Source organism: Rhinoderma darwinii, chromosome 4, assembly GCF_050947455.1.
Source record: "Rhinoderma darwinii isolate aRhiDar2 chromosome 4, aRhiDar2.hap1, whole genome shotgun sequence".
Lineage (NCBI taxonomy): Eukaryota > Metazoa > Chordata > Amphibia > Anura > Rhinodermatidae > Rhinoderma > Rhinoderma darwinii.
In genome coordinates this window covers 406,608,534-406,628,048 of record NC_134690.1, presented here as the reverse complement: position 1 = coordinate 406,628,048, position 19,515 = coordinate 406,608,534, and the positions used below count along the sequence as shown (strand labels likewise).

The 19,515-nt window shown below is 48.4% G+C and overlaps 1 protein-coding gene across 3 annotated transcripts in view; it reads right to left on the bottom strand.

Moving 5' to 3' along the window:
• Positions 1 to 17,389, bottom strand: part of MDGA1 (MAM domain containing glycosylphosphatidylinositol anchor 1) — a 323,508-nt gene extending 306,119 nt beyond the window's left edge. The window contains exon 1 of one of the 3 annotated variants that reach the window (XM_075863504.1): positions 16,115 to 17,389. In XM_075863504.1, the coding sequence (XP_075719619.1) occupies positions 16,115 to 16,184 (70 nt within the window). In that variant the 5' untranslated portion in view covers positions 16,185 to 17,389. The remainder of the gene's footprint in view (positions 1 to 16,114) is intronic. The other 2 variants (XM_075863503.1, XM_075863505.1) reach the window with 2 other exon arrangements.
• Positions 17,390 to 19,515: the final 2,126 nt, after the last annotated feature.

The window sequence follows — 19,515 nt, the reverse complement described above, 5'->3', positions numbered from 1 at the left end:
CGGCTCGCGGGTTGTAAATAATAAGAGAGGATTACGCGTTATAAATAAACGTTCTTATTAGAGATCAGCGCATGCATATCCGAGCGCCCCCGGGAGTTTGTGTAACCAGAAAGTCATAGTATACAGAAATAACGTGTTCAAAGTCATTCACAGCAGCACAGATGATTTCAGGAGCGTGCTGATCTTGTGGGAGGTCACAGACTGAAAGTTACACGGAGGAAAAAGCGGGGAAACAAGTAGCACAGAGTATTTCAGGAGGTGAATGTGGGGATCTTGTGAGAGGTCACAGTCTGAGAGTTACGTAGTGGAAGGTGCAGAGTCTCCAGCAGCACAGAGTATTTCAGTAGAAGGGTGAACTGATCTTGAGAGAGGTCAGAGTCTGAGAGTTATGTAGTGGAAAGTGCAGGGTCTCCAGCAGCACAGAGTATTTCAGTAGAAGAAGAATCTGATGTGAGGCCAGAGTCTGAGAGTTATGTAGTGGAAGGTGCGGTCTGCAGCAGCACAGAGTATTTCAGTAGAAGAGGAATCTGATGTTGTGAGAGGCCAGAGTCTGAGAGTTATGTAGTGGAAAGTGCAGGGTCTCCAGCAGCACAGAGTATTTCAGTAGAAGAGGAATCTGATGTTGTGAGGTCAGAGTCTGACAGCTATGTAGTGGAAAGTGCAGGATCTCCAGCAGCACAGAGTATTTCAGTAGAAGAGGAATCTGATGTTGTGAGAGGTCAGAGTCTGAGAGTTATGTAGTGGAAGGTGTGGTCTGCAGCAGCACAGAGTATTTCAGTAGAATAGTATAGAGGCGATGAGGTCACATACTGTGGTCACGTGCCGTTCATGGCAGCATCACCGCTGAGGCTAACCCCTTTAATCCCGTCACTACCCTAGACCAGCAGGGATGTTATCATTAACCCCTTCATTGCTCTAGACCACCAGAAGTGTTCGGTGCCATTGACTACCGGGGCCGTTACCATCGCTGCAGGGAATATTCAGACTGACCGGACATTTTTTTCTTTTTTGTTATTATTCTTTTTGAATATGAAAATATTTTAGTTGCCGGTTTTCTGGCAGGAGGGGCCACACGCTGCGTTTGCACAGGGGCCCCCGGTTGTGTTCGCCTCTGCCATATACTGATGTGATTATATGATTATCCTGGGGTTACAAACACATAGTGGAAAGAGGAAGGTCCCCCAGCAGCACAGAGTATTTTGGAGATTGAAACACAACTTCACAAGAAAATGATCTTTTGCAGGCGCTGAGTGAAATGTTGAAATAAAGGCTGCTCCATCTGCTCTGGTAAATATTTCTGATGTTGTATTATACAGTATATCACGCCACAGGTGAAGCTTTTCCAGGGAGCGATGAATAATTCCAGAATAAATGGCCGTTGAGTCATTACCGGCATCTCCAGCAAGTGATGGAAACTGAGGATGAGCGTAAATCTGGACTGCGGTGAACAGTGGCCCCGGGGCCCCCGGAGAACTATGACCGCTAGCTCCCTCTTGTGGCGTGTCTTGTGCTTACAGCGGGTGGTCATTTAGTGCAGAACTCAATCATTGGGGTGCAATAGATAATATAACGTCAGTGCATTTATTTGTCTTGTGTTGCATCATGTCTCCAGTCACCTCCAGAGCTGCATCCCCAATTCCTCTGCCTTCCACTTGGATTTCAGCACTGGTCTAACAGACTTTCTCATCATGTACTACACTCGGCTGCATTGCATCAGAGGAGATGTGTTAATTCTGTACCTCATAATACTGCGCAGTGCTTCGGATGAACACTGCATCTCCCACAATGCATCGGAACAGAACAGGCTCTATACAGACACTGAACCAGCAGAGGGATGTGAGCTAAAACCACCATGCAGAGCAACATTGCAATTCCATTGTTTCTGACTTTAAGTTCAATATTACCGAATTTATACACCTCATTGCATTGTGGGAGATGTAGCTTACACCTCGGTACAGGACAGCTAAATCTACCATTTAGATGGTCCACGGCAGAAGTTTTCTTGTACAGATGGCAGTATGGAGGCGTGAGGTCCTGTAGCCTGAGAGCTAGCAGGAAGCCAGTAGGATATTGAATGCAGCTCTGGATGTGACTGGAGTATAACAATGTAATTCATGTTTTCATGATAGAAAAATGTGAATTCTTTCTTCTTAAGGTTGAACTGTCGTGTTGTCATGTCTTGGTAGGACGGGGGGGATACACGGACAGGACGGTGGGGGATACGTCAGCGACTTCTTGTGTCGCTGACAACCAAGGCTGCTCGGCGTTCTCCCGGTGAATATATTAACATCTTCTGTGTCACTGAATACAACGCAGGATTACTGACAACTCCATTAATATGCTCATCCAGGCGCCTCCATAGACGGTGGACGTATGAAATATATATGGGCGTCTGAGGCTTTGATGCCGCCACCTACGAGCTGCGGAGCCTGGCGCTGCCCGTTATCCGGCTCCTCAATAATTGACCTGCGACAAAGGTCCAAGCAGATAATTGCAAATATCAGAGGATTTGATGTATAATGTATCGCATGTAAAGACCCCGCCCCCTGCGACGATCAGGTGAAAGTGACAATATTTATTCATCCTAGGACAATTTGTCTTAAAGTGACACACACCCATTATACAGAGATGATAATCCTTCCGATCATAGAACGAGGCCATTGACGGTGTGTATGGCGATAACGCCATTTTAGGACTGACTAGTATTGTGTGAGCAGATTCCCTGGAGTACGACTGTCGGCTGCAGGGAAAATAACGAATTACATAGAGAGATTTGTTTTATCAGATGTAGTAAAGTTGAGTTTGTAAAATGTTTTACAACTGAGTTAATCAGATGTTGCAGAGTTTGGCAGTTGATCTGGCATCACAGGGGTAAGTTTGTCAGAGCGAGCATAGCTGGGATTGCTAAAAGTAGGAGAGATACATTTGTAAGATGAGTTTGCCAGATATAGCAGAGCTGAGTTTGTGAATGGTGGCAGGGCGGTGGTTACCCGATGTAGTTAGTTGTGGTTCAGTTAGTTGATGTAGCAGCTTTGAATTTGTAATTGGTGACAGGGCTAAGTTTATCTGATGTAGTAGGGTTGCGTTTGTTAAATGTAGCAGTGTTGAATATGTAGGAGTTATAAGAGATCCGTTTGTTAGTACTTGAAGACTTGAGATTAGCAGAGCAGGGTATTCAGGGACGGGTCAGTGTATTCAGGGTTAGACCAATGTATTCAGGGTTAGACCAATGTATTCAGGGTTGGACCAGGGTATTCAGGGGTGAAGCAGTGTATTCAGGGGCAGACCAGGATATTCAAGGGTGAACTAGTATGTTCAGGGGCAGAGATGGGTATTCAAGGGTGGGTCAGTGTATTCAGGGGCGGACCAGTATATTCAGGGGCGGACCAGGGTATTCAGGGTTGGACCAGAGTATTTAGGGTTGGACCAGGGTATTCAGGGGTGAACCAGTGTATTCAGGGGCAGAGATGGATATTCAGGGGTGGATCAGTGTATTCAGGGACGGGTCAGTGTATTCAGGGGCGGGTCAGTGCATTCAGGGTTAGACCAATGTATTCAGGGTTGGACCAGTTTATTCAGGGTTGGACCAGGGTATTCAGGGGTGAAGCAGTGTATTCAGGGGCAGACCAGGGTATTCAGGGGTGAACCAGTGTATTCTGGGGCAGAGATGGTTATTCAGGGGTTGACCAGTGTATTCAGGGGCAGAGATGGATATTCAGGGGTGGATCAGTGTATTCAGGGACGGGTCAGTGTATTCAGGGGCGGGTCAGTGCATTCAGGGTTAGACCAATGTATTCAGGGTTGGACCAGTTTATTCAGGGTTGGACCAGGGTATTCAGGGGTGAAGCAGTGTATTCAGGGGCAGACCAGGGTATTCAGGGGTGAACCAGTGTATTCAGGGGCGGATCAGGGTATTCAGGGGTTGACCAGTGTATTCAGGGGCGGACCAGTGTGTAGTGTATTCAGGGTTGGACCAGGGTATTCAGGGGTGAACCAGTGTATTCAGGGGCAGACCAGGGTATTCAGGGGTGAACCAGTGTATTCTGGGCCAGAGATGGGTATTCAGGGGTTGACCAGTGTATTCAGGGGCGGACCAGTGTGTAGTGTATTCAGGGTTGGACCAGGGTATTCAGGGACAAACCAGTGTACTCAGGAGCGAACAAGTGTATTCAGGGCCAAACCAGTGTATTCAGGCGTGAACCACTGTATTCAGGGGCAGGCCAGTGTATTCAGGGTTGGACCAGTGTATTCAGGGGTGGGTCATTATATTCAGGGGCAGACCAGGGTATTCAGAGGCGGGTCAGTGTATTCAGGGGCAAACCAGTGTACTCAGGGGCGAACAAGTGTATTCAGGAGCAAACCAGTGTATTCAGGGGTGAACTACTGTATTCAGGGGCAGGCCAGTGTATTCAGGGTTGGACCAGGGTATTCAGGGGTGAACCAGTGTATTCAGGGGCAGAACAATGTATTCAGGGGTGGGTCATTATATTCAGGGGCAGACCAGGGTATTCAGGGGCAGAACAATGTATTCAGGGGTGGGTCATTATATTCAGGGGCAGACCAGGGTATTCAGGGGCAGACCAGTTTATTCAGGGGCACAGCAGGGTATTCAGGGGCAGACCAGTGTATTCAGGGGCAGAACAATGTATTCAGGGGTGGGTCATTATATTCAGGGGCAGACCAGGGTATTCAGGGGCAGACCAGTTTATTCAGGGGCACAGCAGGGTATTCAGGGGCAGACCAGTGTACTCAGGGTTGGACCAGTTTATTCAGGGTTGGACCAGGGTATTCAGGGGTGAAGAAGTGTATTCAGGGGCAGACCAGGGTATTCAGGGGTGAACCAGTGTATTCTGGGGCAGAGATGGGTATTCAGGGGTTGACCAGTGTATTCAGGGGCAGACCAGTGTGTGGTGTATTCAGGGTTGGAACAGGGTATTCAGGGACAAATGGACAAACCAGTGTACTCAGGGGCGAACAAGTGTATTCAGGGGCAAACCAGTGTATTCAGGGGTGAACCACTGTATTCAGGGGCAGGCCAGTGTATTCAGGGTTGGACCAATGTATTCAGGGTTGGACCAGTTTATTCAGGGTTGGACCAGGGTATTCAGGGGTGAAGCAGTGTATTCAGGGGCAGACCAGGGTATTCAGGGGTGAACCAGTGTATTCTGGGGCAGAGATGGTTATTCAGGGGTTGATCAGTGTATTCAGGGGCGGACCAGTGTGTAGTGTATTCAGGGTTGGACCAGGGTATTCAGGGACAAACCAGTGTACTCAGGGGCGAACAAGTGTATTCAGGGCCAAACCAGTGTATTCAGGGGTGAACCACTGTATTCAGGGGCAGGCCAGTGTATTCAGGGTTGGACCAGTGTATTCAGGGGTGGGTCATTATATTCAGGGGCAGACCAGGGTATTCAGAGGCGGGTCAGTGTATTCAGGGGCAAACCAGTGTACTCAGGGGCGAACAAGTGTATTCAGGAGCAAACCAGTGTATTCAGGGGTGAACTACTGTATTCAGGGGCAGGCCAGTGTATTCAGGGTTGGACCAGGGTACTCAGGGGTGAACCAGTGTATTCAGGGGCAGAACAATGTATTCAGGGGTGGGTTATTATATTCAGGGGCAGACCAGGGTATTCAGGGGCAGACCAGTTTATTCAGGGGCACAGCAGGGTATTCAGGGGCAGACCAGTGTACTCAGGGTTGGACCAGTTTATTCAGGGTTGGACCAGGGTATTCAGGGGTGAAGAAGTGTATTCAGGGGCAGAGATGGGTATTCAGGGGTTGACCAGTGTATTCAGGGGCGGACCAGTGTGTGGTGTATTCAGGGTTGGACCAGGGTATTCAGGGACAAATGGACAAACCAGTGTACTCAGGGGCGAACAAGTGTATTCAGGGGCAAACCAGTGTATTCAGGGGTGAAGCAGTGTATTCAGGGGCAGACCAGGGTATTCAGGGGTGAACCAGTGTATTCAGGGGCAGAGCAGTGTATTCAGGGGTGGGTCAGTGTACTCAGGGGCAGACCAGTGTATTCAGGGGTGAACCACTGTATTCAGGGTTGGACTAGGGTATTCAGGGGTGGGTCAGTGTATTCAGGGGTGAACCACTGTATTCAGGGTTGGACTGGGGTATTCAGGGGCGGGTCAGTGTATTCAGGGGCAGACCAGGTATTCAGGGGCGAACCAGTGTATTCAGGGGCGAACCAGTGTATTCAGGGGCAAAACAGTGTATTCCGGGGCGAACTAGTGTATTAAGGGCAGACCAGGGGGTTGAGGGGTGAGTCGATATATTCAAGGGCAGGCCGGGGTATTCATGGGTGAACCAGTTTATTCAGGGGCAGACCAGGGTATTCAGGGGTGAACCAGTGTATTCAGGGGCAGATCAGGGAATTCAGGGCTGAAGCAGTGTATTCAGGGGTGGACCAGTGTATTCAGGGGCAGAGCAGAGTATTCAGGGGCGGAGCAGTGCATTCAGGGTTGGACTAGGGTATTCAGGGGTAAACCAGTGTATTCAGGAACAGAGCAGTGTATTCAGGGGCGGGTCAGTATATTCAAGGGCAGACCCGTGTATTCAGGGGCGGACCAGTGTATTCAGAGGCAGACCAGTGTATTCAGAGGCAGATCACGGTATTCAGGGGCGGACCAGTGTATTCAGGGGTGAACCAGTGTATTTGGGGCGGACCAGTATATATTCAGGGGTGGACCAGTGTATTCAGGGGTGAATCAGTGTATTTAGGGCGGACCAGTATATATTTAGGGGCGGACCAGTGTATTCAGGGGCAGACCAGGGTATTCAGGAGGCGGACCAGTGTATTCAGAGGTGAATCAGTGTATTCCGGGGCGAACTAGTGTATTAAGGGCAGACCAGGGGGTTGAGGTGTGAGTCGGTATATTCAAGGGCAGACCGGGGTATTCATGGGTGAACCAGTGTATTCAGGGGCAGACCAGGGTATTCAGGGGTGAACCAGTGTATTCAGGGGCAGATCAGGGAATTCAGGACTGAAGCAGTGTATTCAGGGGTGGACCAGTGTATTCAGGGGCAGAGCAGAGTATTGAGGGGCGGGCCAGTGAATTCAGGGTTGGACCAGGGTATTCAGGGGTGAACCAGTGTATTCAGGAGCAGAGCAGTGTATTCAGGGGTGGGTCAGTATATTCAAGGGCAGACCAGTGTATTCAGGGGCGGACCAGTGTATTCAGAGGCAGACCACAGTCTTCAGGGGCGGACCAGTGTATTCAGGGGTGAACCAGTGTATTTAGGGCGGACCAGTATATATTCAGGGGCGGACCAGTGTATTCAGGGGCAGACCAGGGTATTCAGGAGGCGGACCAGTGTATTCAGAGGTGAATCAGTGTATTTGGGGGGAACAGTATATTTAGGGGCGGGTCAGTGTATTCTGGGGCAGGATCATTGTAATCAGGGGTGAACCACTGTATACAGGGGCGGAGAAACATGCCACAGTTCTCTTGGGGCCGGCACAGAAGAAGTGGATAGAAATGGATTTATTAATACTGACTTAATATTAATTCTGTTCCTGCAAACTCTTTCAGTTGCTGCCTGTCTTGGGCATTAGAGTGTCAGCTCCTAAGAACAGGAACTGAATAAATAAAATTATTCCCCACACTGTGCTGTCCACTTGTCAGGTTTACAGGCAGAGATTTATGGCATGACCCCGCTCGGTCAGGGGGTAGTATCACACAATGGCCATTTAATGTCCATCTGCTCCCGGGTGGTCACTGTGTCCGGAATATCCCTCTCCCTGCAGCTCATAACAAACCCCCATTGTCCTCCGCCCCCAGAAATCACTGCTCCGATTTCTGGGAATTTCGCTCTCACTGGTTGAACACCAGAATTCTCATTGATACTGCAGTCCTATGTAAGAAGAAGTTGTTGCCTCAGTTACTGCAGTGGAATATTAACCCTCTGATTCATGACATCTACTACATTATCTGTACTCAGAGTTATCACTGTGTGTTATCTGTGGTGTTACATAGGACTGCAGGTAACATCTACTACATTATCTGTACTCAGAGAGTTATCACTATGTTATCTGTGGTGTTACATAGGACTGCAGGTAACACTACTACATTATCTGTACTCAGAGAGTTATCACTGTGTTATCTGTGGTGTTACATAGGACTGCAGGTAACATCTACTACATTATCTGTACTCAGAGAGTTATCACTGTGTTATCTGTGGTGTTACATAGGACTGCAGGTAACATCTACTACATTATCTGTACTCAGAGAGTTATCACTGTGTTATCTGTGGTGTTACATAGGACTGCAGGTAACATCTACTACATTATCTGTACTCAGAGAGTTATCACTGTGTTATCTGTGGTGTTACATAGGACTGCAGGTAACATCTACTGCATTATCTGTACCCAGAGCGTTATCACTGTGTTATCTGTGGTGTTACATAGGACTGCAGGTGACACTACTACATTATCTGTACTCAGAGAGTTATCACTGTGTTAGCTGTTGTGTTACATAGGACTGCAGGTAACACTACTACATTATCTGTACTCAGAGAATTATCACTGTGTTATCTGTGGTGTTACATAGGACTGCAGGTGACATCTACTACATTATCTGTACTCAGAGAGTTATCACTGTGTTATCTGTGGTGTTACATAGGACTGCAGGTAACATCTACTACATTATCTGTACTCAGAGAGTTATCACTGTGTGTTATCTGTGGTGTTACATAGGACTGCAGGTAACATCTACTACATTATCTGTACTCAGAGAATTATCACTGTGTTATCTGTGGTGTTACATAGGACTGCAGGTATCATCTACTACATTATCAATAATCAGAGAGTTATCACTGTGTTATCTATGGTGTTACACAGGACTGCAGGTAACACTACTACATTATCTGTACTCAGAGAGTTATCACTGTTATCTGTGGTGTTACATAGGACTGCAGGTAACATCTACTACATTATCTGTACTCAGAGAGTTATCACTGTGTTATCTGTGGTGTTACATAGGACTGCAGGTAACATCTACTACATTATCTGTACTCAGAGAGTTATCACTGTGTTATCTGTGGTGTTACATAGGACTGCAGGTAACAGCTACTACATTATCTGTACTCAGAGAGTTATCACTGTTATCTGTGGTGTTACATAGGACTGCAGGTAACATCTACTACATTATCTGTACGCAGAGCGTTATCACTGTGTTATCTGTGGTGTTACATAGGACTGCAGGTAACATCTACTACATTATCTGTACTCAGAGAGTTATCACTGTGTGTTATCTGTGGTGTTACATAGGACTGCAGGTAACATCTACTACATTATCTGTACTCAGAGAGTTATCACTGTGTTATCTGTGGTTGGTATTACATAGGACTGCAGGTACTGGTTCACACTGCTACATCTTTCTCTTTTGAGCACTAGATAACCTTTATTCACTACATCAATGGCAGGATTTCCAGAAAAGATTCTAAAGACACAAGAAACCCCCTCTTAACCCCCGTCAGTTTCCTTTATGATTTTCTATTTATGAGTGTAATTCCCCTTTCAGCCTGAAGATGTCACTGTTGTAACTCTTGGCTCTGAGGAGGATTTTCCCTTTGATCAGTGGTTTCCTGTGCATTAATAATGACGCTTATCTCCTCCTCTTCTCCATAACATCTCCCCATCAGCTTCCCATTTCCTTATAGGCATCATTCACACATTGCGGTTTGGTTCATTATTTAGGAGTGGATCCTGAGCGCAGGGGAAATAGAACAGAAAGTTTAAGCTTCTCTTCTTTGCATCCACTCTTGGTTTTGGTTTCAAAATACGGATGCAAATTACTGACCAAATCTGCAATGTGTGAACGAGGCCTTACCGTCAGCTCCTATAGTCCCCCCTCCCCCAGCATAGAGACCTGCGCACAAGGTTGATGGTCTTTGCGGCTCGCACACCTGGCTGTGAACTATAAGGGTATGTTCACACGAGGGCGTCCGTAACGGCTGAAATTACGGGGATGTTTCAGCCTGAAAACATCCCCGTAATTTCAGCCGTACCGGCATGTGCAGGCGCTTGAACGCCGCGTCAATTACGGCCGTAATTAGCGCTGCTATTCATTGGAGTCAATGAATAGCGGCTCCAATTACGGCCAAAGAAGTGACAGGTCACTTCTTTGACGCGGGCGTCTATTTACGCGCCGTCATTTGACAGCGGCGCGTAAATATACGCCTCGTGTGAACAGACAAACGTCTGCCCATTGCTTTCAATGGGCAGATGTTTGTCAGCGCTATTGAGGCGCTATTTTCAGACGTAATTCGGGGCAAAAACGCCCGAATTACGTCCGTAAATAGGCCGTGTGAACATACCCTTAGTATCGGCATCTTTCAGGATCCTTGACCGAATCCGGCAGAAACTGTCACTTAAAGGGGGTTTCCTCTTAGGCCTATTAGCAAATGTGGAGGACACCCAGGAGGTCTGCGAGACATGGAGACCCCCCCCCCCCTATTAGACGTCCATAAGTCACGGGCCCCTTACCAACCACTAGAGACATGACGCACTTGTGTTGGGGTAATATATTGGGGACGCCGATCTCTGGCAGGCGCCGCGCTGTAACTGAGGGGCGGTCGGCCTCCAGGCACTGCCCTAATGCCCAAACGGTCAGTCCACCCCTGCAGAGCTGCATTCAAATAATGCAGGAAATAATGGAGAGCCCCAGGAGCAGAAATCCCAAAAAACTGGGGATTAGGCTCCAAAATGAACACAAATGTCCCGACTTGGGAAAAGGACGCCAGCAGAAAGATGGAAGCCACCACGGAGAAGACCCCAACCCAAGAAAACGCGCTTCATGTCATTGTCCAACCCTCTGCTGGAACCTAGGAGACATGATGGAGGTTGTAGTAACTCTGGCTGTAATAGGCAGGTGATCTGAGGAACATGATGGGAGTTGTAGTGACTCTGGATACTAGAAACATTAAATGAAGATCTTGATGGGAGTTGTAGTGACTGTATTTTTATAACAACGCTCGGAATTGTGGATTGTATATTGGATTTAGGGTTTAAGATTAGTTGTGGTGTAAATTTAGGACATAACAGAAAGGGTTAACTGTCAATAATCCAATAATCTCCCCGACAGAGTGACAGAATAGTCCAGGAACGTCCACACACTACATCCAAGTGGATTGTGAACTTTACCGGCATAGCAGAGCTGAATTTGTCAATTAACTCCTGCGCTGTAATAACTTAGTCACCTGCTGTCCTATGTAGAACCAATAAGACAGCGTGATATCTGCGTGTGTGACGCCAACTCAGCTCTGCTACATCTGCCAAGCCCATCCCTGCAGACACTGGGGGTCCTTTAGGTCGCTGACGTCGTTAACGTTCCCATGACTTGCATTTCTATGTTACAATAATCAAGTATTTTTTCGTAACTGCGATTATTCGCGCGGTCGCTTGTTTCCCCGTTTCTTTCCATTACTAGCGACGGGCAGATTCTGTTCACACGAGGCGACGTGCCGGCGACAAACCATCATGTTTACATGAGCATAAAAGATGCGATTAACGACAAGCGAGCAAATTATCTGTGATGGTTCTCTCGCTGCGCACGTTTCCACCGGACAATGATTGGCAACGTTCCATCTGATCACCGAGCGGCCGATTATCGCCTCGTGTAAACGCTCCTCGCGGATAGCGCGGCGTCCCGGTCACTCTCACAGCTCAGCATCATCAACCCCTGTACCGCACTGCCTGATACCTGATACCAGAGAGCACTAGCTGCCCTACAGTATGTATCATTATCCCTACATTATTATATACAGTCCCTGATACGCATCATGTATAGGGCAATATATAAGAAGAAATGCCCTGCTGCACCCCTGTACCTGTCCTGTTACCCCTCCATGTGCTGTATACCATCTATAAGGCAGTACACTGTATACTGCCCTTATGTATATAGTCCTGGGGTAATACAGTGCAGTATATGGTACAGTATAGGGTATATAATATCATAGTATTATTACATGGGAGACTATATATTAGTGCAGGATTATTATACTGTACATTATAGTGTATTACAGTTCAGCTCCATTACTCCTGCCCTGCTCTCCTGTACACATGTATATAGTCCTGGGGTAATACAGCGCAGTATATGGTAGAGTTCAGTATAGGATATGTTATAGCACAGCATTATTCTACTGGCTGGTGTATTATAGTTTATTACAGTACCGCGCTCCTACTCCTGCTGTCCTGTAATGATGTATGTAGTGCTGGGATAATTCAGTGTAGTATATAATATATAGGGTACAGCATATCATAGTATTATTATATTGGCTGATGTATTTTAGTGCAGCATTATTATACTCCAGAATAGATTATAGCTTATTACAGAGCAGCGCCACGCTTCATTCTCCTTGATTTGTGTATGGCTTTACAATAATACAGTGCACCTATGGAATAGATGATATCGTTTATAGTCTATTATAGTACAGCCCCCCCCCCCCTCTAACGTCACCTGCTGCCCTGCAGGATTATTATACTGTAGATTATAGTCTATTATAGTACAGCCCCCCCCCCCTCTAACGTCACCTGCTGCCCTGCAGGATTATTATACTGTAGATTATAGTCTATTATAGTACAGCCCCCCCCCCCTCTAACGTCACCTGCTGCCCTGCAGGATTATTATACTGTAGATTATAGTTTATTATAGTACAGCTACACTACACCTGCTCCAGTGTCACCCGCTGCCCGGCACCTATGTAGTCAGTCCCGGGATAATACAGTGCAGTATATGTTGGTATAAGGGTGAGGATATGCTATCATTGTATTCATATACTGGAGACGATAGCGTAGCGCGGGATTATTATACTGTAGATTATAGTTTATTACAGCTCCATTCCTCCTGTTCTACCGTCACACATTGTCCTCCAGAATTCATAGACCACAGAGATAATACAGAGCAGAATATGGCACAGTACAGGGTACATTATAGCTCAGCATTGTCATAGTACAGAACACCACATGGTGCAGATTATTATACTGTAGATTATAATTTATTACAGTGCAGTAATGTATACAGTAAATTACAGAACAACGCACTAGAGAATCATATATCACATAAGAGACTATAGCAAAGTGCAGGATTATTATACTGGAGATTATATTTTATTACTGGGCAGCTCTATTACAGCTCCTGTACTGTCACATGCTGCCTGTATAACGTATATAGTCCAGTGCAGTATATAGTATACAGTCCAGTGCAGTATATAGTATACAGTCCAGTGCAGTATATAGTATGCAGTCCAGTGCAGTATATAGTATACAGTCCAGTGCGGTATATAGTATATAGTCCAGTGCAGTATATAGTATACAGTCCAGTGCAGTATATTGTATACAGTCCAGTAGTGCAGTATATAGTATCCAGTCCAATGCAGTATATAGTATACAGTCCAGTGCAGTATATAGTATACCGTCCAATGCAGTATATAGTATGCAGTCCAGTGCAGTATATAGTATGCAGTCCAGTGCAGTATATAGTATGCAGTCCAGTGCAGTATATAGTATACAGTCCAGTGCGGTATATAGTATACAGTCCAGTGCAGTATATAGTATACAGTACAGTGCAGTATATAGTATGCAGTCCAGTGCAGTATATAGTATACAGTCCAGTGCGGTATATAATACAGTGCCGTATATAGTCCAGTGCAGTATATAGTATACAGTCCAGTATAATTGGAGAATATAGTACAATTCAGTGTTGTAGATTATAGTTTATTACAGTTCAGCTCCCCTGCCACTGCCCTTTACGGCATATAGTCCTGTACATTATATAGTACAGTACAGGGTAGAGTATCGCACAGTATGAATGGAGAACACAGTATAATGCATTGTACAGTATATAGCTCTGGAGTATCATGTCACGTGCAGAAAACTGTCAGTAAGAAGCGGAGCAGCAGTCAGTAAGAAGCGGAGCAGCAGTCAGTAAGAAGCGGAGCAGCAGTGAGTAAGAAGCGGAGCAGCAGTCAGTAAGAAGCGGAGCAGCAGTCAGTAAGAAGCGGAGCAGCAGTCAGTAAGAAGCGGAGCAGCAGTGAGTAAGAAGCGGAGCAGCAGTCAGTAAGAAGCGGAGCAGCAGTGAGTAAGAAGCGGAGCAGCAGTGAGTAAGAAGCGGAGCAGCAGTCAATAAGAAGCGGAGCAGCAGTCAGTAAGAATCGGAGCAGCAGTCAGTAAGAAGCGGAGCAGCAGTGAGTAAGAAGCGGAGCAGCAGTGAGTAAGAAGCGGAGCAGCAGTCAATAAGAATCGGAGCAGCAGTCAGTAAGAAGCGGAGCAGCAGTGAGTAAGAAGCGGAGCAGCAGTGAGTAAGAAGCGGAGCAGCAGTCAATAAGAAGCGGAGCAGCAGTCAGTAAGAAGCGGAGCAGCAGTCAGTAAGAAGCGGAGTAGCAGTGAGTAACAAGCGGAGCAGCGGTCAGTAAGAAGCGGAGCAGCAATGAGTAAAGAAGCGGAGCAGCAATGAGTAAAGAAGCGGGGCACCAGTCAGTAAGAAGCGGAGCAGCATTGAGTAAGAAGCGGAGTAGCAGTGAGTAAGAAGCGGAGCAGCAGTCAGTAAGAAGCGGAGCAGCAGTCAGTAAGAAGCGGAGCAGCAGTGAGTAAGAAGCGGAGCAGCAGTCAGTAAGAAGCAGAGCAGCAGTGAGTAAGAAGCGGAGCAGCAGTCAATAAGAAGCGGAGCAGCAGTGAGTAAGAAGCGGAGCAGCAGTCAGTAAGAAGCGGAGCAGCAGTCAGTAAGAAGCGGAGCAGAAGTGAGTAAGAAGCGGAGCAGCAGTCAATAAGAAGCGGAGCAGCAGTCAGTAAGAAGCGGAGCAGCAGTCAGTAAGAAGCGGAGCAGCAGTCAGTAAGAAGCGGAGCAGCAGTCAGTAAGAAGCGTAGCAGCAGTCAGTAAGAAGCGGAGCAGCAGTGAGTAAGAAGCGGAGCAGCAGTCAGTAAGTGCCCCAGCAGCTCCCAGTCTTGCCCTGTGATATAAGTGACTCTGGGATGACATGAGGATAAAGATGAATGGAGACTCCGCGAAACCTGGTGCCAGGAGCCACTACAGAGTCCCCTGTGTCAGTAAATACCCCCAAAGCAGCTTAATGACACCCCATGTCAGTAAATAATGGTGATTAGATGTGATGCTGGATTTAAGCATCTGTCAGTCGGGGGACACAGGGGAGAAGACCCCAAAAGACCACACATAGGGAGAAAAGTGCCCGGAGCTGGGGGGCATGAGGGTAACTATAAGAGGGGGGGGTCACAGCCGCTACCTCTGGTGTACACTATAATATCCCATCACAGTATAGAAGTGGGGGTGGGGGCACCAGGTATGGGGGTGCACAGAGCTATTATAACTTCTGCCATGTGCTGGTGGATTGTGGGGCGTAGATGAGGTGTCAGAGAGCAGCACCAGGATTAGGGGGGCACATTACAGGGTCATGTACTGGCACATTGTGACCCTTGGTTGGGGAAGAAGATATTTGGAATGGGTTCTATGGGCACCAGGTTTAGGGGTTCACATTTCTAATACATTTTGGGGTCTCCCAGGGGTCTAGTGAGGAGCGCTGAGGGCAGGGGGATGGGGCATGAGTGTCCGGTGAGTGTCAGTGGGTGATGTTGGGGCATGAGTGTCCGGTGGGTGTCAGTGGGTGATGTTGGGGCATGAGTGTCCGGTGGGTGTCAGTGGGTGATGTTGGGGCATGAGTATCCGGTGGGTGTCAGTGGGTGATGTTGGGGCATGAGTGTCCGGTGGGTGTCAGTGGGTGATGTTGGGGCATGAGTATCCAGTGGGTGATGTTGGGGCATGAGTGTCCGGTGGGTGTCAGTGGGTGATGTTGGGGCATGAGTGTCCGGTGAGTGTCAGTGGGTGATGTTGGGGCATGAGTATCCGGTGGGTGTCAGTGGGTGATGTTGGGGCATGAGTGTCCGGTGGGTGTCAGTGGGTGATGTTGGGGCATGAGTGTCCGGTGAGTGTCAGTGGGTGATGTTGGGGCATGAGTGTCCGGTGGGTGTCAGTGGGTGATGTTGGGGCATGAGTATCCGGTGGGTGTCAGTGGGTGTTGTCGGGTCGGGCGTCCCTGCAGTGCCCGGTGCGGGATTGTCTCCCCATCAGTCACTGCCCCCGGCCCCGCTTCTTACCATAGGCGCCTTGTCCCCTGCTGGATCTGGGGAGGAGAGACAGGAACAGAAGCCAGAAAATCTCCATCATGTCGCGGCCACAGAGCTCCGTGCAGCCCCAGCAGCATCCAGCGCGCCTCCCCGGCTCAGTGACGGAATCCAAGACTCCTCCGACCGAATCTCAGCAACATCCACAGCTCCGAGCCGCGACCACGGCCATCAACTCAGCCAAAGTGCCCCCCGCCCTGTGACCCCTCCTCGTGTCCTCACACCGGATCCCTGGAGATCTGCACCGAGCAATCCACTCCCCGGAGCCGCGATCCTGCAGCGCAGATCCCGCAACAAGTGTGTAGTGCTCCCGGCCGCCGCTCAGGCATCCAGGACCCCGGGGAGCAGTCCTCGCTGCCAGCCCCTCTCCCTGCTCCCTGCAGCCTGCACTGTGCACCGACGCATCAACCTGCAGCTCCCCCAGCAAGTCATAGGACAGTCCGGTGCCAGGAGGGGTTAATGGTGCACAGTCCTGGAGGGGTTAATCCTGTGCAGCTGGAGGGGAACAATTCTGATGAACCAGCGCTGGAGCCTCAGGGGTTAAACACTTGGAAGTCGTGGAGTTGACTGTGGGGCTGAGGGGGTTAATCCTGTGCCCCCCTCCGCCTTGGATCCCAGATGTTGAGGATCCGGAGAAGTTCTGCTGTCTCCTGTGCTCTGCGTCCCGTGCTCTGTCTCCTGTGCTCTGTCTCCTGTGCTCTGTCTCCTGTGCTCTGTCTCTTCTCCTGTGTCTCCTGCTCCTCTGCTCTGTCTCCTGCTCCTCTGTCTCTTCTCCTGTGTCTCCTGTGCTCTGTCTCTTATCCTCTGCCTCTTCTCCTCTGTCTTTTATCCTCTGCTCTGTCTCCTCTGTCTCTTCTCCTCTGCTCTTCTCCTCTGTCTCCTGTGCTCTGTCTCCTGTGCTCTTCTCCTCTGTCTCTTCTCCTCTGTCTCCCCTGCTCTGTCTCCTCTGTCTCTTCTCCTCTGTCTCTTCTCCTCTGTCTCCCCTGCTGTGTCTCCTCTGTCTCTTCTCCTCTGTCTCTTCTCTGTCTCCCCTGCTCTGTCTCCCCTGCTCTGTCTCCCCTGCTCTGTCTCCTCTGTCTCTTCTCCTCTGTCTCTTCTCCTCTGTCTCTTCTCCTGTGCTCCCCTCCAGTTTATATGAAGGAACTGAGGACCAATTACATGATGTGAGCCGGAGAGGAGCAGCCTCCACCCCAAATCCCAGGGCCTCCCCCAGGACCAATTAGAGAGGATGCAGCCCTGGAAGTGGGGAGAGGAGAATAGAGGGGCTGCTGCTGCCTCCCCCTCCCCTTATATCGGAGCTGCTGCTGGGGAGGTGTCAGGCACAAGAAGCCTCGATCCTCAGGACTCCAGGAGAGGTCGGAGCCACAGCTGCAGAAAGTGCAGGGACAAGAGGCGGCCAGTAGGGGGCAGATGTGCTGTGTGCCAGCTCCCGGGGTCTGAGCATCCCCCTCTGCCAGGCTCATAGGGCAGGGGCAGTCACCCAGCAGATGGCACATAGAGTAAGGTGGGGCCTGGCAGAGAAAGGGTTGAAACTCCAGCATCCCAGGAACTTGTTGCATGAAACATTATAGTGAATGGCGGCAGCAGCTCCACAAGTCCTGATCAGGGACTAGTCTGAGGTCCCGGGAGACTCTATGTCTGCTCCTCCTATATTTACAGGGACAGACCCTACACGATAAACCATGCGGAATACATCGGGGGTACTCCAGGGCTGAGAGTCACCCGGATAATACCCGTGCACTACCACCTGCTGCCACAAGGGGCGGTGGTGAGTCACATTCTGTCCTGAACGCGGCTCCTGCTGAACACAAAACATCGCTCCCCATCTACAGTCACCCGGAACATGAAATCCGGGTCACCGCCTTCCTGCCTTTCTCTCTTTCCTTCTTTCTCTTTTTCTTTCTCCTTTTCTTTCCTTCTTTCTCCTTTTCTTTCTCCTTTTCTTTCCTTCTTTCTCTTTTTCTTTCTTTCTCTTTCTTTTTTTCTTTCTTTCTCTATTTTTCTTTTTGTTTCTCTTTTTCTTTCTTTCTTTCTTTTCTTTCTTTTTCTTTTTTTCTCTCTTTTTCTTTCTTTCTTTCTTTCTTTCTTTCTTTCTTTCTTTCTTTCTTCCTTTCTTTCTCCTTTTCTCTCTTTCTTTCTTTCCTTCTGTTTTTCTTTCCGTTTTTGTAGACTTAAGCGCTTGGACAAATCATATTCACAGTTGCTTAATTGTGGATGCATGTGATGGAAGGCTGTCAGCATATAGAGGAAGCTTTCAACATGTAGGAAAACTATCAGCCTGTAGAGGAAAGATACACTGACACTTGGGGTACAGGATCAAGACACTAACACTTGGGGTACAGGATAATGACACACTGACACTTGGGGTACAGGATCAAGACACTAACACTTGGGGTACAGGATAATGACACACTGACACTTGGGGTACAGGATCAAGACACTAACACTTGGGGTACAGGATAATGATACACTGACACTTGGGGTACAGTATAATGACACTGACACTTGGGGTACAGGATAATGATACACTGACACTTGGGGTACAGTATAATGACACTGACACTTGGGGTACAGGATAATGACACACTGACATTTGGAATACAGGATAATGACACTGACACTTGGGGTACAGGATAATGACACTGACACTTGGGGTACAGGATAATGATATCCTGACACTTGAGGTACAGGATAATGACACTGACACTTGGAGTACAGGATAATGATACACTGACACTTGAGGTACAGGATAATGACACTGACACTTGGAGTACAGGATAATGATACACTGACACTTGGGGTGCAGGATAATGACACACTGACACTTGGGGTACAGGATAATGATACACTGACACTTGAGGTACAGGATAATGACACTGACACTTGGAGTACAGGATAATGATACACTGACACTTGGGGTACAGGATAATGACACTGACACTTGGGGTACAAGATAATGATACACTGACTCTTGGGGTACAGGATAATGATACACTGACACTTGGGGTACAAGATAATGATACACTGACACTTGGGGTACAGGATAATGATACACTGACACTTGGGGTACAAGATAATGATATACTGACACTTGGGGTACAGGATAATGATACACTGGCACTCAGGGCCGCCATCAGGGGGGTATTAGGGGTACTCCTGTAGGGGGCCCGGCCAAACTTAATTGAAAGGGGGGCCCGGCAAACTGCCGCGACTTGCTTTTGGTAGAAAAAAACAAGCCCCTGCAATGGGGCCTGTTCTTTTCACCAAAACAATGTCGTGAGCTGCTGCGGGCCCCCGAGCTGCGGGCCCCCCTCTCATCGCCGTGCCGCGAAACACCACCGCTTGCGCGCGTACGAGCGCGCACGACCGCATGC